At 46.9% G+C, this 23,716-nt stretch overlaps 1 protein-coding gene across 1 annotated transcript; it reads right to left on the reverse strand.

The window, feature by feature from the left end:
* Positions 1-1,890: 1,890 nt before the first annotated feature.
* On the reverse strand, positions 1,891-10,561 carry Zmynd19 (zinc finger MYND-type containing 19). The gene is made up of 6 exons (XM_052725484.1): positions 10,368-10,561; positions 8,758-8,817; positions 7,330-7,436; positions 6,576-6,716; positions 3,056-3,236; positions 1,891-2,478 (listed from the first exon to the last, which is right to left on the reverse strand). Exons 1-6 carry the CDS (start codon positions 10,416-10,418, stop codon positions 2,335-2,337), a joined length of 684 nt encoding a protein of 227 aa, XP_052581444.1. The 5' UTR covers positions 10,419-10,561; the 3' UTR covers positions 1,891-2,334.
* Between the last annotated feature and the right edge of the window lie 13,155 nt (positions 10,562-23,716).

Consider the following 23,716-nt stretch of genomic DNA (forward strand, 5'->3'; position numbering starts at 1 on the left):
CTAGGTCAGTTGCTCAACCTTGAGTGCTCTCTAAGTGGAATTTTCTGATGCAAAGCTGGCAGAGTAAAGAAGCCCCTGCTGGTCAGGGGACAAGGACAGGATAAAGGCCCAACCTGGCCTCTTTTTTTTTTTTTTTCAAGACAGGGTTTCTGTGTAGCTTTGCGCCTTTCCTGGAACTCACTTGGTAGCCCAGGCTAGCCTTGAACTCAGAGATCCGCCTGGTTCTGCCTCCCGAGTGCTGGGATTAAAGGCATGCGCCACCATTGATCGGCTCCTGGCCATTATTCTTAAAGATACAAATATCACAGCTTGTAAACCAAGAAATTTGACCCACATAGGAACCCTTTACCACAACAGTCCTAACCACTTAGTTTATCCAAATGGAGACATGGAGGGCTCAAGTCAGCTGCTGTCGGTAGCAATATTTTACAATATATACACACATCTCCCCACCCCAATGACATCACAAAGATTGATGTTCAACCTAGGATCTGAGCCAGAATCCCAACTATGCTAGCTAAAAACCACCATGGCCTTCAGAACAGAAAAGGGTGTTTCTTGGTATAGGTCTGACATAGGCACCTCTGCAAGCTTAAACACTCAAGGAATGGTGCCACTGTGAGTTTCAGTTATCTTCCCTCCAGGCCACTGTGTACCATAAAAGCAGAAACAGTCACAGAGATGCTACTCATAAACATAAGGCCATCAAAGGGTTGTGCTCTGCCAGAACAGCACTGAGCACAGAGAATCAAGGAATGTGATAGAAACGCAACAGGGGAGAGTAGAGCAGGGACCTGCACACCAACCAGAAGGCCAGCAGTCAGGAAGGAAGCTTGAAGAACAAAGGACCATACCCTGAGATAAGGTTCCAGTCATACAGATCATTTCTGCAAAGTGAGCAAGATACCAAACAGCCCTCAGACACCTGTGGTTCTCCCAAAGAACACAGTGCTATCCTGGAAACCACACCTCTGCAGTGAATGAGGCACTGGCTCCCCTTTGGCTGCCTAGACCCCAACCCATCTACTCCAACCCACAATTGGAACTGGGGCAGCAGTATACTACTGGCTTCAAGGATCTCTGTGCCTAAAGGTGATGATTTACAAATGTAGGGATATATAGTACTGTGCTGGCTAGTCTTATGTCAATTTGATACAAAGTAGAGTCATTTTGGAAGAAAGCAATTATGAAATGTCCCCCACTAGATTGAACTGTGGACAAGCCTGTCCTGAATTTTCTTGATTTACTTGGGAGGGCCCAGCTCACTGTGGACAGTGCAAGCACTGAGCTGGTGATCTTGGGTGCTATAAGAAAGCAGGTTAGGCAAGTCATGAGGAGGAAACGAATAAGCAGCAGTACTTCATGGCCTCTACTTCACTTCCTGTCATGACTTCCTTCAGTGATGGACAGTGATATGGAACTGCAAGATGAAACAATCCCTCTTCTGTACAGGTCATGGGGTCTGTATCACAGCAATAGAAACCCTAACTAAAACAAGTACCCTTTAGTAACTAAAACAGTAGCCAGCCTACTGGAACACACCATAGCACCTGCCACCACACAGAAAAGTCTTCCTTGTGCTCCTAGCTAACATACTCTGCGGCTCAGAGGCCAACCTGGAGTGATGGCAGGACTTCCTGGTCTAGTATTATAATCAGTTCCATTATACTCAGTTCTTCTCAAAAATAAAGCTGAGCCAGGCGTGTTAGTACACGCCTTTAATCACAGCACTTGGGATGCAGAGGCAGCTGGACCTCTTTGAGTTCAAAGCCAGCCCGGTCCAATCTACACATCGAGTTCCAAGACTGCCAGGACTGCATGGAGAGACACTGTCTCAAGGGGAAGGGGGGAGGCTGGACAATAGGGGTTTGAGCAAAGACTGGCCACAAGGATGATTCTACCCCTTTACTCTGCCTGTTTAGACATGACTCTGTGCAAGCCTCTCAGTGGGATCCCCACTGCCCAGGAGAGAAGCTCGACTACATGACAGTTTCTAGCCGAGTGTCGACTGTTTACCATTTGAGGAATACAACAAATGATTCTATTTGAAGTTTCTAACCCTCCCCTTACCTCCCCCCCAAAAAAACTGTACATGAGTTTACAAACATATTAACATATAAATAATGAGAAAGGTCCTAGGGAGCCTCCCCGTTGTCTCTGCTGGGGGTGAACACTGGAGGGGCACTGTCCCCACAGGCTTCATGTTGCTGTGAGGTCTTATGGCAGCTGCTCTGGATCCATTGCTGGCTTCTTTGGCACCTCCAGTCTGTCTTCCACTGTGCTCATGACGAGCTAGAAACCTTGAACCTGCAACAGTAGCAGCTCTTCAGCCCGTCATCGCTCTGGCTCAAGCTCATGCTGGAAGGGACGCTTCCTCTCCCGACAGTGCTTCTTGTGGGCAGGCCAGTCTTTCTGCTGGCACTGAGAGCCACAGTATCGTGCCACCTGGCAACGCCCACAGATGTTGAACTCCCGAAGCTGAAACACAAAACACTCTGGCTTCAATATCACACTAACAAAATGTATGGAAACTATATCTCAGCATCTTGAAAAATGCAATTAAAACCCTACATGGGAATGAAATTCAGCATATGGTCCGCATGCAAGGGGCTGGACTCAAGCCCCAGCACCTGTTCACCTGTTCCCCTAAAAAAAAAGCCAGGCACGGTGGTTCACTCCTGTAATACCAGCACTAAGATGTCTGATGCAGGACTGTGGTGATATCTGAACCAGTCTGATCTATATATCTAGTGAGTTCCAGGCCAGGATGGTTTATAGATTAAGATCCCATCTCAAAAGTTACACATAGAGAGAGAGAGAGAGAGAGAGAGACAGACAGACAGACAGACAGACAGACACAGACACACACACAGAGACAGAGAGAGAGAAAGAGTATACAGGCACTGTAGCTGAAGAGCCTATGCCCCTGTCTGGACAGAAACAACAGCAAAGGAAGAATCACCCAGCGCTACCCAGGTGTCTACAGGAAAAAGCTGCCACATTACACCCATACCGCTGGGCAGAGGTAGCCAAGATGCAGCGTAGCATACCATACCTGCTTCTCAATCACTGTACAAGGAGGGTAATGACACTCATAGTAGGTACAGGAATTCTCTTCCTCTTCCACCACATCTCCATTGGCATTATAGTACCGGGTCACATTCAGGACAGGGAACTGTTCTTCTATAGGGTCCGTGGGAAGCTGCTGGATAGCAAGCCAGTATAAGCTTTGCTCCCTGAAAGAAAGCAGAAGCCTCAGTGCACTCCGGCCAGACCAGATCAGCACAAGGAGAGAAGAACTCCAAGACAAGCAGGCCCTGCCCAGTTCTGGCAACTTGAGTTTGGCCTGCCATCACTACTGCATATACTTATTACTCCATATTAAAAACTTTTAATCCTAGCTAGCTGAGGTGGGAGCCAGAGCTACAGAGTGATACTTTATTTCAAAACAACAAAAAATTGTTTTAAATCCTGTCTCCTAGTAATACACAAACCTAGTCTATCACTCTCCCCAAAGCTAGGGCTGACAGGCATTCAGTAACATGGAGTTTGAGTTTGGCAAGCTTGGCTACCTGGTGCTGCCTGAAGACCTTCATCCTGCCCTTCAACCTAGGAAGCCTACTACTTCCCCTTTGAGGTTAGAGCCATCCTGCCTTTCTGAAAATCACTCCTGAACAAGTGAGCCAGAAGTAACTGAATGTTACAACAGGAACTGCAGCCTGAGAGACTTGTGCTACATACATGAAGGCCCCATGTGGTGGTCTAAAGGACAAAAGCCACCATAGATTCAGGTATTTGAACACTTGGTCCCCAGTTGGGAGCACTGTTTGGAGAGGTTGAAGACTTGGTACAGACTTGGAGGAAGTACATCACTAGAGGCAGGCTAAGAATTTAAAGCCTTGGGCTACTTACACTTCGTGCTCTCTGCTTCATTTTATGTGGTTGAGGATGTAAGCTATGAGCTTCCTGCTCTGGCTGTTAGGCTTGCTGCTTGCTCCATGTTTCTTGGTCCTAACAGATTCTTATCCCTCTGGAACTATATCCCAAATAAACTTTCTTCCTTAAGTTGCTTTTAATCATAGTGTCTTATCACAACCACAGAAAAATAACTAATACAGAAATTAGTGCCAGAGAGTAGGGTATTGCTGTGATAGACTTGATTAAGTTGGTTTGGGAAGGATTGTGGAAGTATTTGGAACTTTGGACTAGAAAAGCCAGAGAGTTCCAAGCCTAGTGGGCTGTTCTACAAAAGCTTAGAAGGTAAGAGCGCTGAAAGAAATGCAGAGGACGGAAGCCTAGCTTGAGAGGTGTTCGTGTGCTGTATTTAAATTAAGGATCTAGCCGGAGCTGAAGAATCAGCTGTGATTAACAAAAGACCAGCATCACTGAAATGAAATCCTGTAGGAAGTATTTTCTGTGAGCTAGCACAGAGTTGTGGTCCAGAAGGGGTCAAGGCTGCATCTCAAGCTGGCAGCCAAACTTGGTAATTAATGTTACAGTCTCTCACATGGTGATGGTTTTGGTAGCATGGAAGTTTCAGGACTGAAGAGCTCATGGAAAGCAGCTCAGACCCAGGTGAGACCACTGGTTAAGGTGCAGCCTCAGCTGGAAATCCCAGGACTATGGGATAAGCACCAAGGACAGCTGCATATGTAGTGCAGACCTAGCATGAGACTACAAGGTAAGCTGTGGCATGTTGTGGATGGCAGAGCTAGAAGTGGCATAGAGCTGCCTAAACCCTGTGGAGCCCAGAGATTATGAGTTATTTATAAATATGTTGGCTTTTGGTTTTATATTGGGATATCAACATCAGATACTGGAGACAAGAAATAAAGGGAGTATGGCTTAAAGAAGTATGTGTGTGTCAAGTTGACAAAGAATCAATTATGATGTTTAGTTTTTGTTAATTTGATACAAACTAGTCACTTGGAAAGATGGATCTTCAACTGAGGAATTACCTCCATCAGATGGCCTGTAGGCCTGTCTGTGGGGCATTTCCTGAATGAGGATTGATATCAGAGGGCCCAAACCACTGTGGGCAGTATTACTCACAAACGAGGACACTGAACATCCTCCTTTGACTGCATGTGCCCCCTGACTCAAGCACCCCTCTCCCTGCAACACATATACTCTCTCCCTCTACACCCACTCACACACACATACCAGGCATGCTTCATGAATACTGGTCCAATCTGGGCCTACCTCTGACAGCAACGGGTACAACCTACCTGAAGAGCACAGTTCCAACGAAACTTAGCTAAAAATTGGCTGAGGAAAGGGCCAATAGGCCACCTGACCACAAACCTCAGCCCTCTACCCCCAGGACTGTAACTGCCCTTTTCCAAATAGAGGTTTTAACTGTAGTTGTTATAGCTCATAATCATAAAGTATATTCAGAAGACTAAAGACAGCACTCAACCACAGGATAGTCAGACAGTCCTGTGGGGACCCTACTGAATAGGATGTCTACCTCAGGAGGTTCAAGGTCAGTTTCAGCTTCTCAGCTACATAGCAAGTTGAAGCCAGCCTAAGATTCATGAACCAAAAAAAAAAAAAAAGGGCGGGTGGGCAGGGACTGTTAAGACAGAACTGAAGACTCAGACCTCAAACCAAGCAGATTCCTTTGAGATTGAGACCTTCACAGGGCTGCCTTCACACTCTGCAAGAGCAGAATAGCAGTTTGGCAACTGTCTTCTAAGTACAGAAGGCTGGACCATCCCACAGCTCCTACCTACAGTACATGGAGCTCTAGCATCACCTGAAAACAACTGCTACAAAGATCTGCCCACAGCCTATAACATCAACCTCATCACTCCTTCTAGCATCTGTTGGGGTGGTCAGTGCCAAGGAAGGTTGCTTAGAAGCCCTCAGGAGAGGCCTAAGAACAGGTTAATGATACCTGTGTGGCTTGGGACTATCTGCTCAAATTCCCCCAACCATTTCCTGCTGGTCCCTCAGTGCTTCTCCAAAGCTTCGTGAGATTCACTGTGGTGAGTCCCAGGGTCAGCAAGAATATGACCTCCAGAATAGAACCTTGTGCAATGCTGTTTTCAGGACCACAGAGAACTGGGAAACCAAGAGGTCCAGTCCCTAATCCACTGTCCTACTACTTCCTTTAAACCACGGCTCAGGGAAAGCTGTTCAGCAAAGGAACATGACAGAGGCCCATCATCTGTGTGGTCCTGGAGTATGGTCTCATTCCATCACATCAGCTAAAATGTCCCTAGAGGCAATTATCACAAAATCAATCCCAAAAATTAATCATAAAAATTCTTCTAGCTAAGCATGAGGGTTTATATACACCTTTAATCCTAGCACAGGGGAGGCAGAGGAAGGAGAATCTCTGTGCTTGGTCAGCCTGGTCTATACACTGCCATCTAAGATAGCCAGGGAGACCATTTCCAAAACCCCCCAAAAAGGAAATTTTTTCCCTCTCCCATGAAGATACTGCTCCCCGCACCCCTCAAAAGGTAGGCTATCAAGGTCCCAAAGCACTCACAGTTAAAGCCCAAAATAGGAACACAGAAACATGGGATGGCCCTTTAGGTGTCAGGTGTTGGCCAGGGAAGACCCACCTTTGTTTGCTGGAGGTCTCTTCAGCTTTGGGTCGCCAGCCCCATGGTACCAACTGCAAGTTGTCCAGGCGATTGTCCACAGTCACAGCATTGAGATGTACCACCTGAAACCCGGGAGCCACACCTCCCCTGTGTCGTTCCCTAGGGAAAGAATTTTGTTCTTGAGGGAAAGAGCCTCAAGCACTTCTACTTGAGCATGAATGTCCAACCACACAGAAATACCAACCATGTAGTCTGAACTGGGCCCTTACCCTGCCCAAGGGGCATATCAAGAGGAAGCCAAGCATATCAGTCTGGCCCACACAAACAGGGGACCAGGTGGATGATTCTGCTCCTGGATTTAAGGGCTTTGCTCAGAGTGTAAAGGAGAGAACCCCCAAACCACCAAAATAATCTAGAGACAAGTTCCCTGCCTGGAAGGTCTCGACATTTCAAACCCCACCTTATACACTCAGGATCAATAGTTCATTTTCTAAGGATGCAGGCTGACTCATCAGAAGGATCAAAAAGCAGAACCCCTTCCTCCACACAGCCTTGTCTCATCAGAATCCCACCAGTTGTTTAAAGTGATATGTACATTAGTCATTTCTTTGAGCTAGTGGCAAAGGTCACAAAATAAACTCCCAGACTCAGGGAAGATAAGGTTGAGTCTGACTCCACTGAGAACAACGCTCTCTAGCTTTTAGGCATACTGTGCATATCACAGCTCACATGGGGAATAGGTGGGAAGACAAATCAGCTGGAAAATACGTACCACAGCAGTTCATGCAGAAGCCTGCCCGAGCCCCTTCCTCGGTTTTTGTCGAAGGCATATGCAAATATCTTAGCACCATTTCCATCAGCATCTACTTCCATTCGAGCCTGAGAAGGAGCACAGAGCAGAGTAGGTCTATTGGAAAGCCTCCACCTCTCACCAACAATTCAAATGCAGCTTAGAAAAATGCCAGAGGTACAGATGACATCCTGCTTCAAGGACTCAAAAAGTACAGAGGCTTCCTGCTCCACTCAGGAAAAAAACCTTTATGAACAACTTGGAAAATATTGTGGACATCAAGAAGTAAATTTTCCTACCCCTGCCGGGCAGTGGTGACACTCACCATTAATCCCAGCACTCAGGAGGCAGAGGCAGGCGGATCTCTGTGAGTTCGAGGCCAGCCTGGTCTACAGAGCGAGATCCAGGACAGGCACCAAAACTACACAGAGAAACCCTGTCTCGAAAAACAAAACAAAACAAAACTTAAATTTCCCACCCTTAAAAAAGTCCAGAAAGTGGGTTGGGTGGGTGTAGCACTAGAGATGTCTCAGCAGTTTAGAGCACTGGCTGCTCTTTCATGACCTGGGTTTGATGCCCAGCACCTACATGATGGCTCACAACTATCTGTGACTAGTGCACACACATTCAGGTAAACATTCATACACATAAAATAAAATTAAATAAAACCCAGGAAAAAAAAATGCTTGAAAGGGGAAAAAAAAAAAAAAAAGCTCATAAAGTTGGCTGTGGTGGTCCACATTTGCAATCTCAGCACTCAGGAAATGAAGACAGGGAGAGTGAGTGTTCATAGCTGGCTTGAGGTACATAGCAAGACCCTGCCCCCGCAAAAAAAAACACAATTCAAATAATTCCTAGATATGTAGCAGCCATGAAAGTGTGAGGTGCTGAGATATTAGTGTGGGACTGAAGTGATGGATATGAAAGGTGCTGAAGGGAGAAGGCGAAAGAGGAGCAGCAGAGCCAGTAATTCTTTACCAAGACTCCACTGAGGATAGGATGGCCTCCCAGAACAAAGTGCAGAAGAGGGAGGACAGCTATACTCAAAAAGGTCTGCTCATTTGGTTCAAGACATCTAATTATTTAATCCCAGCACTCAGCAGGCAGAGGCAGGTGGATCTCTGAGTTTGAGGCTAGCCTGGTCTACAGAGCAAGTTCCAGGACAGGCTCCAAAACTACACACACATCTAATTAAAAACACAACAAAGTGAGTTTTCAAAAAGATTTCAAAAAGTAATGTGTGTGAAAGAAGTCACAATGGGCTCTACTGGACAGCAGTGTCCATCCAGGCTGTCACAACCTGTTTTGGAGCTGAGAATAAGTATGAGTGGCTGTCCTCTTGTTCTCCCAAAACCAGGAAGGAAACTAATTTCACATGTTTCCTGGGCATCAAACAAAAGTCATCCTTACCTCAAAGGAGTAGCTCTCCACCAGTGGTATGTCTTGCTCATCTATCAGTGTGTATTTGGTCTGAAAATAAACCATGTTTCAAAGGTTACATCTGAGATGGGCCTAAGAAACAGTAACACCATAACTAGCAGCAGCAAGAATCTACAATATTTCCCAATGAGACAGAAAGTAACTGCATCTACATCAAAGTCCAAGCTGGGCATGGTGGAACACACCTTTAATTCCAACACTCTAAGGTAGTGGCAGACAGAACTCGTGAGTTCCAAGACAGCCAAGAGTGTCTTGAGGCTGTCTCAAAAAAAAAAAAAAGGAAAAAATATCAAGGAAGGAAGTAAAAAGAAAGTCGAATCCAGCATGTTTTAAAGTAAAACACGGCTGGGCAACCTTGTGGCCCATGCCTTTTAATTCCATGCACTAAGGAGGCAGAGGCAGGTGGATCTTTGAGTTTGAGGCCAGCCTAGTCCGCAGAGTGAGTTCCAGGACACCTAGGGCTACACCACTTCGAAAAAAACAAAACAAAACAAAAACAAAAAAATCAATAACAACAAAAATAGCAAAACATGATCACATGTACCAGAGTGGGTAATTAGGCTTCAGGGCCCATCCACACCAGATAGACCGACCCTGCCTGACAGGTGGCACTGAGCTTTTAACTCACCCAGAATTTCAGTCAATCACAAGTTTACTGGAGTAAAGGAAGGGAACGGGACTGAGGTAGAAGATTCAGTAGGCTGGGTAGTTATTGCACGTGCTCACTGGATAGTGCTTCTTCCTCTGGTCGCAAACACTCCTAATAAAAGCTTTAATGGCCCAGGCTGCTGCAATTAATTACCGAGTCGAAGGCATCTAGGCTCCCACCCCTCCCTAGTCAGAAAGTTCTAGCAGTCCTTTCCTGAGCTCTTGCAAAAAAAAAAAAAAAAAAAAAAAGCAAACGAAACAGTGCTGAAAACAGGTTGGTCTTACTTTCCTGGAAGATCTTTCTAGGATCTCAGTTACCTGCCTCTACTTTCTGTCTGTTCCTCTCTCCCACCAGCAGCTGCAGCTAGTGGTGGAAGGAACAGAGTTAAGGTCCACAGTTCCTGAATAGCACCAAGCCTCGGAGCCCAGCCTCAACATGTGGTGGGTGGTGGCCCGGGCGAGGAGCACCTGAGAGCCTTCGAGCCTACCAAGATCAGGGCCCTGGCTCCTCGTCTGTGCTCTAGAAATGCCTGCGACTCGAGTGACCGAACGTGGCCACCCCTTGGGCAACGTTAAAACGCGCCGCCGCCGCCGCCGAGGTCTACTGCGGACCGGCCACTCCACTCCTCTCAGAGCTTCGGGCCGAGGGCATTACGGCGGGAGGCCGCCGCGTTTAAACCGCGCGGCCGCAGGTGCAGCCTGGCCGCCCGAGCCACCAGAGCCGCCGCAGATGCCCAGGGCAGCGCAGGATGAACGCCGGGAACTGCTCCGCGCAAGCCAGTCCCACACGAGTCCTGAGGCCGAGGGGCGCGCCCCCGGCCGCGGGGAAGCTTCCCGCGAGGAAGGCGGCGCCCGAACCGAGCAGGCCCGCGCAGCTGCTCGCCCAGGTGCCCCAGCCCGCGCAGGCCTCGCCACCGCGCCACACCGCTCACCTTCCCGGCCACCCGGCCGAGCCGCACGATGCCCAATTTAAAGTCGGTCATGGCCGGGCCTGCGCTCTCGGCAGGCGGAGCCGCTCCCTCCGGAGGCTCCCGACCGGGCCGGGCCGGAGCGAGGCCGCGGCACTCCGGGTCAGGCCGGGGCCGGGGTCAGGCCGGGCGGGCCGCGGGCGGACGAGGCTGGGCCGGGCTCGGGCCACCGCCGCCGCCTCGCGCCCGCCGGACCTGCCACGCGCCGCCGCCACCGCCGCGCGCACCCCAGCGAGCGGAGCAGAGGGCGGGGCGCGACCGGGACACACCCCCCACCGGCGGCGACCGACCAATTGCGGGGCGCGCCCTCCGCCGGTCGTGGCGCGCCGCGGCTAAACGACCAATAGAAATAGGGACAGGGCGCAGGCGCAGTGAAAAAGAACCGAGTGCGGGGGAGGGGCGAGCCGGGGGCGGCGCCTGCGCGGCGGCCGGCGCAACGTCAATTTCGCGGGAAGCTTTGTGCGCGCTGCGGCGGCTGCTGAGGCGGCAGGAGCGGGTGCGTTTGGTTGTGGCTTCTTCGTGACACTAGCCTGCTTGCATTCGCGTCTCTGAGCCGTGTATGGTGGGGCAACGTGGAACGTCTGTCCTTACCGGGTGGTTACGGGCTGGCAGGATGCTGTATGAGTGGTCCTGGTGTCCAGAACCTAACCTACGAGGCCGCGGCTAGTACCTGCGCTGTGCTTCCGGGATCCCAAGCGCCTTAGGTCTCCAGGTCTCCAAAGAGAGATTAAAGACCTTCGGTGAGGAGGAGCCAGAGGCTGGGATGGGCATCTGTCTCCCGGAAATAGAGACCTCATAGTCTCACATCCTGACATAGCCGGTAAGGCCTAGAGCTTAAACCCAGGTCTAGGCTCCACCTGCTTCAAGGTGACCCCAGGTATCTGAGAATCTGCAAACGTTTCTGGCTCGCATTGTTCTGTTTTGGAAATAATTAACAAGAGTCATGGGTGAAGCTAGAACCCCTTATCTCAGCCCTTGGAACTTCACAATACTTCCAGATGCCTTGCTCAAAACGCAGCTGTCCCACCAACCCCTTCAGACTTGTGATGGTGTCCCGAGGTTAAGAGGAAGCTTTTTGGGAAGGGGCAAGATGCTTAAGATGGAGCAGAGTGTGTGTTTCTCTGGTAATAAAACCAGTAGTCTTGATGCAAGTTCCTCCAAGATAGTAATTCAACACATCCTCATGACTTGAAAGGAGACCCCAGGATACACCTGATGGATCAAAGAGGCTGCCCCTGGAGAGGGGATCAGCTATGCCTAGGGAGTACCTTCCTCAAGCTTATAAATGAGTATGAGGCAGCCCCAAGGTAGCTAACAAAAAGATTAGCTCCTAAAGTATGGCTTTACAGCCTATTTAGTGCCTTCACTAATCTAAGTTCAAAAATCCCTACCCCCTGAGCTCAGGCACTCTTCTCCTTTTAAGGAAGACATAATAAATGTAAATATTGTAATTTTCCTTTACTCTTAAGTTGCTGTTAGATCTCGACCATATTCTAGGTTCCCTTACTACAAGTGGCTCTCATTCTTTTTTAGATTATGTGTATGAGTGTTTTGCCTGCATTTATGTATATGTACCATGTGTGTGCAGTGCCTGTGGAGACCAGCAGGTGTTCAATCCCTTGGAACTAGAGTTAATGATTGTGAGCCTCTATGTGGGTGCTGGGAACTAAATCCAGGTCCCCTGCAAATGTTCTTAACCACTGAGCCAACACTCCAGCTCTGTGGCTGTCATTATTAAAGAACCCGATCACTTGAATTCCATTTCAGTGATTCTTTCTACCCAACCTAGAAATAATCTTCATTATTGAAAGCACCAGATGGAAGCTGGGCGTGGTGGTGCATGCTTTTAATCACAGCACTGGGGAGGCAGCGTCTGGTGGTTTATCTCTGTGAGTTTGAGGCAAGCCTGGTCTACATAGTGAGTTCCCAGACAGCCAAGGCTACATAGAGAAATTATTTCTCAAAAACAAAACAAAACAAAAAAAAGCTCTAATCCCATCCATGAGGGAAGAACTCTGATGACCTCATCATCTTTGGGTACTGTTGCATTGGGGATTATGTTTGAATATGATTTTTAAAATTTTACATTTATTTATTTTATGAGTGCATGTGTCAGAAGACAACTTTTGGCATTGGTTCTTTAATGTGAGTTCAGGGTTCTTAGAGCATCAAGTTTGGCAAGGAAGCACTTATAACCACTGAGCTATCTCACCAGTTTCAGTTTTTTGTTATTGTTGTTGAGGCAGAATCACCAGGCTGACCTCAAAATAACTCTCTTGCCTCGTGCTAGGAGGTTTGAGGTGTATACTAACACACTCAACTTCTTTAGAAAAAATTTTTTTATTATATTCATGTGCAAGCATGTGGCTGTCAGAAGATATCTTATAGAAGTGGGTTCTCTCTACCTACCATGTTGGCTTTGGGGATTGAACTCAGGTCATTAGGCTTGACAGCAAACATGTTTACTTTCTGGCTTCTGGCACCCAGTCTCTTTTTAAAATTATTTTATGTGCATGAAAGTTTGTCTGCATGTATTTATATATACTATGTGCATACAGTGCCCGAAGAGGCCTAAGAAGACTGTTGGATCCCCTGCAACTGGAATTGCAGATGGTTGTGAGCTGCCATGTGGCTGCCGGGAACTGAACCAGGTCCTCTGCAAGAGCAGCAGTGCTCTTGACTCCTGAGCCACCTCTCCAGTCCCAGACCCAACTTCTTAACATGAGTTTTGGCGGACAAAAAACATTCAAACCACAGTGAGGCATAAAGCTCGGTAAGATCACCCTGGAAGAAATGCTGACAGAAAAGAGGAAAAGGCTGAACCTTGAACGTTCTTATATCAAGGGTGAAAAACACTGGAAAGAACACAGCTCAGCAAGGAGAACTAGGATGTCAGCTAGGAAGGAAACCCAGAGAGGATGGTGGCCTAGAAGCCAGAAAAGGGCAGTGTCTTTTTGGCCCAGTAAGGTAACAATGAGCAGTGAAGCAATGGATTAGCATCCTGGCATCACTGGCTACCTTGAAATGTATAGTTTTGGTTGAGGAACAAGTGTCAGTGTGTTACAAAGAAGTAGAAGGTTGGGCATTGTGGCACATGCCTGAAATCCCAAGCATGATTGAGGTAGCAGTAGGAAGGTTCAAATCCATCCTAGACTATGTAGTAAAATTCCAGGTCAGCATAGGATCCATAGCACGTTCCAAGCTAATCTGAACTATACAATGAGACACCATTTTAAAGAAAAAGAAAGTTAACAAGCCTGTAATCCCGGAATTTGGGAGGTGGAGGTCAGAGAATCAGGAGTTCATTCTTAGCTTTATAGGAAATTTAAGGCCAGCCTGGGCTAAATGGGACCCTGTCTCAAAAACAATTTTTAAAAAGGGAGAGAGAATTGGAGACAATGAGAAACAGCTCTTCTGAGATTTTGTTGAACAAAGGAACAGAGAATTAGGGTCTAGCAAGAAGACGGCCAAGAGATATTGTACAGTGGGAGAACTATCATGTTTGTTCACCACTGGGAATGAGACTGGCAAGATGGCTCAGTACATAAAGGCACTTACCATACAAGCCCGGTGACCTGAGTTAAATCCCTGAATTTACATAAAGGTGGAAAGATAGCTGAGGAGAGGCTCAGTGGATAAAGGTGCTTGCAGCCAAACCTTATGACCTGAGTTCAATCCCTGAGACTCAAATGGTAAAAGGAAAGAACTGACTCCTAGACTCCAGAAGTTTGTCCTGTTATTTCCACAGGTGTACTGTGGCATGCATATTCTCCCAATAATAAATAAGCCAGGTGTGGTGGTACATGCCTTTAATCTAGGTAGACAGGTGGATCTCTATGAGTTCAAAGCCAACCTCATCTACATATTGAGTTCCAAGATAACCAGTGCTACATAGAGAAGTTTTGTCTCAATAAATAAATAGATAAACAAGTACATGAAACTGTAAAAAATTGAATTATTTTTGTAGCTGGACTTTAGTCCCAGCACTTGAGAGACAGAGGCAGGATCTCTGTAAATTCAAGGCCAGCCTGGTCTATATAGTGAAATCCCAAACAGCCAGGGCTACATAGTGTTGTAGAGTATTAGTTAAAAATGTGTTACATTTGTTTACGTTGTGGAACATTTGTTTGATGTTGCAAGGATGTGTTGCATTCTTTTAAGTTGCATTTATTTAACTCTGAAGCTTTGTTACTGTGCCTGTCTAAAACACCTGATTGGTCTAATAAAGAGCTGAATGGCCAATAGCAAGGCAGGAGAAAGGATAGGTGGGCTGGCAGGCAGAGAGAATAAATAGGGGGAGAAATCTGGGAAGGATCTAGGAATGAGGAGGAGGACTGTAGGGGCCAGCCACCCAGCTGCACAGCAAGCCATGGAGGAAGAAGTAAAGAAAGGTATATAGAATAAAGGGAAAAGCCCAGAGGCAAAAGGTAGATGGGATAATCTAAGTTAAGAAAAGCTGGCAAGAAACAAGCCAAGCTAAGGCTGGGCATTCATAAGTAAGAACAAGCCTCTGTGTATTTATTTGGGGGCAGAATGAAGGGCCCCCAAAAGAGTAAAGGAGTAAGAAAAAAAAAAACCACCAACTACAACATAGAGATTGTCTTGAAAATTTTTTTTCGTAAGATTTAAAAATATTTTATGTGGTCAGGTGCTGGTGGCACATGCCTGTAATCTCAGCACTCAGGAGGCAGAGGCAGACAGTGGCTTTGTGAGTTGGAGGCTAAGAGCACTGGCTGCTCTTCCAGAGGTCCTGAATTCAATTCTCAGAAACCACATGGAGGCTCACAACTATCTATAATGAGATCTGGTGCCCTCTTCTGGCATGCAGGCATACATACAGACAGAACACTGCATATGTAATAAATAAATCTTAAAAAAAAAAAAAGTTCTTCAACCCTTTGATAGAGAATTTTGGAGGCCACCAAAATCATATATATGGTTATTATAAAGACGTAAGTCCAACTCTCTAGAAGACCACATTCACACTTGATCCACTCTTGGATGTGTGCTTTGCTTTTCCAAAAATACCTCTTATTAACCCTGTGCTTAAATCTGTTAAAAAAATATCTTCTTAGCTGGGCGATGGTGGTGAATGCCTTTAATCCCAGCATTTGGGAGGCAGAGGCAGGCAGATGTCTATGAGTTTGAGGCCAGTCTGGTCTACAAAGTGAGTTCCAGGACAACCAAGGCTATTACATAGGGAAATCCTGTCTCAAAAAAAACCAAAATAAGACCAATTTTAAAAAAAAAAGAAAAGGAAGAGAAACAAGAACAGAAACAGAACAAGCCCTAGATTGAATATAGAGACCAGGCAGTGGTGGCACACACCTTTAATCCTAGCTCACGGAGGCAGAGATCTACCTGGATCTCTCTAAGTTCAAAGCCACCCTGGACTACATGAGACTGACTCAGTCTAGGAGAGAAACAGCCAGGCAGTGGTGGCATACACCTTTAATTCCAGTACTTGGGAATCACACACTTTTAATCCCAGCACTTGAGATCTCATGTCTTTGCTGGAGAAGTCACATGCCTTTAACCCCAGCACTAAGAAGGAAGTAATATGGTGGGTGGAGAAAGGTATGTAAGGCATGAGGAGATGGGAACTAAAGCTTTTTTGGCTGAGGAAGCTCATTTGGCTGAGGCTTTTCAGGCTGAGGAATCCTAGAGGTGATAAGAGGTGTCTTGTGCTGGGAGGTGGCACACACCTTTGATCCCAGCACTTGGGAGACAGAGGCAGGCAGATCTCTGTGAGTTCGAGGCCAACCTGGCCTACAAAGTGAGTTCCAGTACAGCTAGGAGTGTTACACAGAGAAACCCTGTCTGGGGGTGGGGGAGTGGGGTGGAGAGGTGGCTTGTTCCTTTGTCTCTTCAGCATTTACCCCAATATCTGGATCTGAGTTTTTTATTAAAGGACCTTTAGAAATTTGTGCTACACCAGCTCTAGGGGAATCTGACACTTTTGACCTCTGTGGGCACTTATATTCTGTGCATATACTATACTCACACTGTGGGCACTTGTACTCATGTGCATATACTATACTCACACTGTGGGCACTTGTACTCATGTGCATGTGCTACACTCAAACTATGGGCACTTGTACTCATGTGCATGTGCTACACTCACACTGTGGGCACTTGTACTCATGTGCATATACTACACTCACATTGTGGGCACTTGTACTCATGTGCATATACTACACTCACACTGTGGGCACTTGTACTCATGTGCATGTGCTACACTCACACTGTGGGCACTTGTACTCATGTGCATGTACTACACTCACACTGTGGGCACTTGTACTCATGTGCATGTGCTACACTCACACTGTGGGCACTTGTACTCATGTGCATGTGCTACACTCACACTGTGGGCACTTGTACTCATGTGCATGTGCTACACTCACACTGTGGGCACTTGTACTCATGTGCATGTGCTACACTCACACTGTGGGCACTTGTACTCATGTGCATGTGCTACACTCACACTGTGGGCACTTGTACTCATGTGCATGTGCTACACTCACACTGTGGGCACTTGTACTCATGTGCATGTGCTACACTCACACTGTGGGCACTTGTACTCATGTGCATGTGCTACACTCACACTGTGGGCACTTGTACTCATGTGCATGTGCTACACTCACACTGTGGGCACTTGTACTCATGTGCATGTGCTACACTCACACTGTGGGCACTTGTACTCATGTGCATATACTACACTCACACTGTGGGCACTTGTATTCATGTGCATATACTATACTCACACTGTGGGCACTTGTACTCATGTGCATGTGCTACACTCACACTGTGGGCACTTGTACTCATGTGCATGTGCTACACTCACACTTTGGCACTTGCATTCTATGTGTATAGGACCCACATACACTTGAGCTTGTACTTTCTTGCACAATTAAAATAATAAAGAGGAAAAAAGGGATCTCTAAACAACCAAAACTTCTCAGGTTGTTATGATGACAGCATGGATCTATGTCTCTTACTTATGTCCTATCACTGCTAATACCCCCAAAAGATTCATGTGTAAAAGACTTATTCCTCTCCTGGGGAATAGAATTGTTGACAGGTGATTTAATCCTGACTTCATCAATGAATTAAACAATTGATGGATTCACGATTTGGTGGCAATTTTAAGAGGTGATTGGAGGTCGGACCTGGTTGTAGAAAGTATGTTGTTAGGGATATATCTTTGGGGGTGGGTGGCGCTGTGGGATTTCAAGACAAGGCTTACTGTGGACCTCTGGCTGTCTTAGAACTCACTTTGTAGATCATGCTGGCCTTGAACTCAGAGATCCACCTGCCTCCTGAGTGCTGGGATTAAAGGTGTGTGCCACTCCTGCAGCCATGAGAGGTATTTTTTAAGGATATCTTATCTCTTTCTCTCTTCCCTGGCTGTTGTGAGGTAAGTGACTTGGCTCCTCCATGTCCTTCCTGTCACCAGTCCCAGGTAGCAGTTTTCTCATTGTTCTTCATCCTCCTGCTGCTACTGCTTCCAAAGCTAGTGCTACATTTATATGTGGGTGATGTATGTTACCTGTTCATGCACATGCATGTGGAGGCCAGAGGTTGATGTCAAGGGTCTCCCTCAAAAGCTCTCTACCTTTAAAAAAAGTTCTTTTTAATTTAATGTGTATGAGTATTTTGCTTGCATGTTAAGTCTGTGTACCACATGTGTGCCTGGTGCTTTCAGAAATTGGAAGAGGGCGTTGGATCCCCTGGAACTGGAGTTATGACATTGTGATCAACCATGTTGGCACTAGGAATCAAACCCAGGTCCTCTGCAAGCACAAATGGCTAAACCATCTCTCCAGCTCCCTCCACCTGCCTTTTTGAAACAGCATCTTTCACTAAGACCAGAGTTCACAAATTTGTTTAGACTGGCTGGCCAGAGAATCCTAGGAGTCCTCCTTCCTCTGCCTTCCTAAAGCTGGCATTATGGGCACGTTTACCACACCTGATTTCTCTCTCTCTCTCTCTTTCTCTTTCTATACATGGGCATTGTGTCCACATGGTATGTCTGGGCACTACATGTGTGCTCATGCATACCTGGCACCCTTGGAGGGCAGAAGAGAGCATTGGATCTCCTAGGACAGGGACTAGAATTAGAGAAGCCTGTGAACTGTCATGTGGGCGCTGGGACTCAAACTCTAGAAGAGAAGCCAGTGAGCCATCTCTTCATCCCTCACACCTGTTTTGTTTGTTGTTGTTGTTGTTTGTTTGTTTTTTGTTTTTGACATGAATGCTGGTGATACAGTTAGGTTCTTCTGCATGTTCAGCAAGCACTTACCAAATAAGCCATCTTCCCAGCCCAGTACTACATTTTAGAATTCTGCTTTGGCAATGTCTCGCTTATGAGTACTAATTTCTCTTCCAGTTTGCTTCCTAATAAACAACCTCAGGGCTGGGGATGTAGATTGAGTTGTAATTTAGCCTAGTAAACATGAAATCCTGGATTTAATTCCCAGAAGGAAGAAGTACAAGCATATAATCCCAGGTCATCTGAAAGAACAGCCAGTGCTCTTAATGACTGAGCCATCTCTCTAGTGCACAATAGTCCACATCTTTTCTTTTTCTTCTGGGGAGGCTGAGACAGAAGGGTATTGATTTTAGGCCAGCCTAGGCTACAGAGCAAGACCCTGACTCAGAAAGCACAAATGATCTAGAAAGATAGCTCAGTGGTTCAGAGAGCTTGCTGCTCTTAGAAGGACCCAAATTTGGTTCCTAGTGTCCATGTTAGGAGGTTCACAACTGTCTCCAGGGAATTGGACACCCTCTTTTGACCTCTGTGGGCACCAACATAAAAGTACACATACATACAAACATACATAATTATAAATGAAATCTTAAATTAAAAAAGGGGAAGTGGTGGGTGGTGGTGGTGGTGGTGGTGCATGCTTTTCATCCCAGCACTTGGGAGGCAGAGGCAGGAGGATCTCTGTGAGTTCAAGGCCAGCCCAGTCTCCAAAGCGAGTTCTAGGAAAGGCGCAAAGCTACACAGAGAAACCCTGTCTTGAAAAAACAAAAAAGCAAAAAAACCAAACAAACAATAGAGCGGGTGGTGGTGGAGAGATAACTCAGTGGTTAAGAACACTTACTGTTTTTTCAGAGGTCCTGGGTTTGTTTCCTAGCACCTACATGGCAGCTCACAATGCTCTATAATTCCAGTTCCAGGGGACCCAACATCTGGCCTTCATGAGCACCTCACATATGCATATACCCACACACAGAAACATGTACATACAAACAGCTTAAATCTTTTAAAACAGGTGGTGGTAGAGCATGCCTTTAATCTCAACACTTGGGAGGCAGAGGCAAGCAAGATCTCTGAGTTCAAGGCTATTCTGGTCTCCAAATAGTTCCCGGAGAGGCAAGACTATACAGAGAAGCCCTGTCTTAAAAAACAAAACAAAACAAAAATCTTTAAAAAATAGAGTGGTATGGAGGTGTGGTAGTGCACATGCCTTTAATCCCAGCACTTGGCAGGCAAAGGCAGTTCTGTATAGGAAGTTCTAGGCCAGGCAGGGCTACATAGTAAGATTACCCTCCCCCAAGATATGTATATGTGTGTATTTAGATGGTTTTACATAACATAATCTGGATAGTCCCACAGTGGCTGTCTCACACTGGAGAGGCAAAGAATCCAGTAATTGCTCAGTCCAAAAAGCTGCATGTCTCAGCAGTCCCCAATTTGATGCTAAAGGCCTGGAAGATTCCTGGAGAGCTGCTGGTCTTCAGTCTGCATTGGTAGTCTGGGTTCTAATGCTTCAGTGATATAATGCAGCAATGGCAGATAAATGAACTTCCAGCAAGAGTGAAGGCAAGCTGGCAAAGTTTCCTTCTGTGTCCTTTTATCTGGGCTGCCACGAGAAGATGTCACATTTAGGTTGAGTTTTTCCACTTCAAATCTGATCAAGAAAATCCCTTATAGATGTGCCTAGCAGTTTGCCTTTTAGTTGATTCCAGATCTAGCCAAGGTGACTATTAAATAACAGCCATGGAGTCTTAAACTTGTTCCACCTTGCCTCTCCTGCTCTGATCATTCTTTTTCTATGTGGAAAACAATAAAGACCATACTTTCCTCACTCCTGACAAGTACTTTTCCTGTGGTCCTGTGGTGGTACTGTGAAGGGGCCCCAAAATAGCCTGACCACACAGCAGCCATGACAGGCTTAGGGGCCTAGACACAGCTTCTGTGACAGGCTTACTGGCAGGCAGGCTTACTGGCAGGCAACACCCAGATCCAGGAAAAGCCTCAGGCTGATACCACCACCCAGGGGTGAGGAAGTACCTGACATCCCAAACATTCCAACCATTAGATAAGGTGTCCTTGAGTCTAGCACATACCTATTTTTTTGTTTTACAGATACCCCTAGACAAATGTCAGCCAGTCAGGGTCCCGGACCCTGGAAATCTCCTCACCCCAACCTCTGCCATGATAAAAACTGCCCCACCTGAGCTCAGGTCTCTGCTCTCACCGCTGTGTTGGACAGACAGAGGGACCAAGTTCTGGAGCTTGAAATAAAGGCTCTTTGCTTTTACATGCCGGATTCAGTCTCTGTGGTGGTCTTTTGGGGGTCCCTGAGATCTGGGCATAACAGTACTGCCTCTTAGGAACCATGGATACCAAAGCACAAATGTCTGGGGATCAGAGGGAGCCTTTCACCTGAAGTGAGTAAGAGTGCCTCATCAAGAGTGAAATCTCGGGGCTGGAGAGATGGCTCAGAGGTTAAGAGAACTGACTGCTCTTCCAGAGGTCCTGAGTTCAATTCCTACCAATCACATGGTGGCTCACAGCCATCTATAATGAGATCTGGTGCCCTCTTCTGACCTGCAGGCATACATGCAGTCAGAACACTATACATAATAAATAAATCTTAAAAAAAAAAAAGTGAAATCTCAGAATGATGGTGAGTTAGAGATAGAATCACAAGGAAATGAGAGGGCTAGCCAGGTTCCAGCAGAGGGAGCAAGGGAAGTGGTGAGTGAGCATTTGTGATCATGAGAGTTAAAGCTGAGAGTTGTAAATGGCAGCCAGGACCCAGTGGAGGTCCAGTGGAGGTCCAGTGGAGGTCCAGGGACACAGCAGTTGGGTAAGGGAACATCTACATTTGAAAGGCTCCTGGTGGAAGTTGTGCTGAAATGAATCCCGGAAGGATATGGATTGACTGGGATCAGAATAAAGGTTGTAGCTAGTTCGGAGGCCTAGAGTAAGGTCCACACTGGGCAGTCTCCAATACAAACCATCTCTTACTGAAACACTTTCCTCCTGTCAATCTGTCACCCTGGTGCTGCTCTTTGTCTTTCTCTTTCCAACCCAAAGTCTTTTAGGAGGCTCCTAGTTTGCCTAGTTGTGCATGAACTATACAGTCGTGTGACTGATGGACAGTCCCCCTGAAATACAGGAATTCCAAGGATGTTAGTGTTGGAGCTCAGGACTCCCCTTTCTTTCTTTGAGACTGTCTCACTAGGTAGCCTTGGCAGGCCCAGACCTCACTGTAGACAAGGCAGCTTGCCTCTGTGCCCTAAGTGTGTGCTGAATGAAAAAAGAAAAAAAAGAAAAAGGATATGGCTGCTCCTAAATATGGTGGAGGAGAGGAATGATCCCTACGTACCTTAGGAAAGTCAGATCAGCAGCTTGGTTTAGAGAGCAGAGTTCCTTGGGGGAGGGAACTCTTTTATTCCACTCCCCAGTATTGATTGCACCAGATGAATGAACAAAATAAAAGGAAAGGCCATGACTGTTCCCAGGTATGGTGTAAGAGAAAGTTCCTTGTAGATAAAACGGAGACATAGCCAGAGGCAGAGACATCTGGGAGAATCCTGAGTGGACATGACCCTGAGCCATGTGAGGCAAAATGGAAGGGGAGGGGAGAGTGAAGAGAGGGGGTAACCAAGTACCACAGCCAGAAAGCGCAAAAGAGAGCCAGGTAACCAAAGTGGCTGGACTATTTCGGGAAAGGCATCTGGGGGAAGGGAGTTGCCTGAAGTTTAGGGAGGTGGCAGGGTATGCCAGTCAGGAGGACCTTGTAACAGGTAGGGGCTGAGGGATGCTGGGAGAACCTGGTCCGCTTGGATATGTTAAGCAGGCCTATTGTCATGAGTTTGGAACCTAGGTACCACACCCAGCTCCCCTCTCCTGTTGAAGAGAATCCGATTAGGTTCTGGGTCATGTCCTCACCATCTAGCCCAGACTTCAGTTATCTGCACATAGGTTGTTTTAGCCCTTTAACGCTCGTAGATTCATAGGGTGTCTGAGGCACCTGGCTTTTGCATGTCATGGCTCCTACTCACAAAATGATTTGCCCTGCTCTCCTTGGAATATATTCTCCTCGATTTCTGAAGGGGTTACATTATGATAAACCTATCACAAAGTGAAAAGTAGAAAATACCATAAGTTGAGAACGCATTTATTACATTACGACATTCATTAGTCTCACGTTTAAAATAGCCTCGGGACCCATCAGGGAACCATTATCCAATACAAAGGTCTATATGTATGTTTGTAATTTAGGGGACCAGAACCTTGTTTGAGGTAGGCAGGTGCTGTACCACTGAGCCGCCATATAATTTATTTAATTCAGTACCAAACTGAAAAACAGTTTTGCTTAAATTGGCTTTCGCACTATAGTAAAATAGAACAGTAAATTGTGAACATATGAATTTAAGACCCTTTCCCCAGTTCACAACCAACACCAAGCCCTTTTAAAAAATGTGACTCAGTAATAATAATTAAAACAAACAAACAAAAAGACACAAAAAAGTCTGTGTCTCAGCAGCCTCGCTTGCTCCAGGCCCCAAACCCGGTAGGGGTCTCTTGTTCCTGTCCTGAGCGCGGGCTGCTCTATGCCTGTGCTACTCAGCACCTGTTTTCTGGGCCTCTACTCACACCCTAGGAAGCGCGGTACGGTTGCAGTGCGCAGAGCACGATGGCCGTGGGGCATAAACCCTTACTGCCTGAGCACTGAGAACTCCTCGTGATCACCTAGCGTTGAAAATGGGTGCCCGGCAACAGGTGAGCTGGCCTCACCCGTGAGCAGCAGAGGTCTCAAGGATCCCAATAGGGTCTGAGCCTAAAGCGTACGGGCCCGCACCGTGGGTAGCCAAGCCCGCTGGTCTGGGAGGGTGGGACTAGGACTGAGCGGTTGAAAGGAGGTGCTAGTGTTCTAGGGCCGCAAGTCTAGGGAAAGGGGCGGGTCCGTGTGGGGGCGTGTTCTCAGCCATGGGCGTGTCCTCAAATCAGGGACCAGCCCTGGGGAAGGCGGGTCTTGGGAAAGGGGCGTGTCCTTGGGTAGAGGGTG

Source organism: Peromyscus californicus, unplaced genomic scaffold (genome assembly GCF_007827085.1).
Source record: "Peromyscus californicus insignis strain IS unplaced genomic scaffold, ASM782708v3 Scaffold_7__1_contigs__length_154581171, whole genome shotgun sequence".
Lineage (NCBI taxonomy): Eukaryota > Metazoa > Chordata > Mammalia > Rodentia > Cricetidae > Peromyscus > Peromyscus californicus.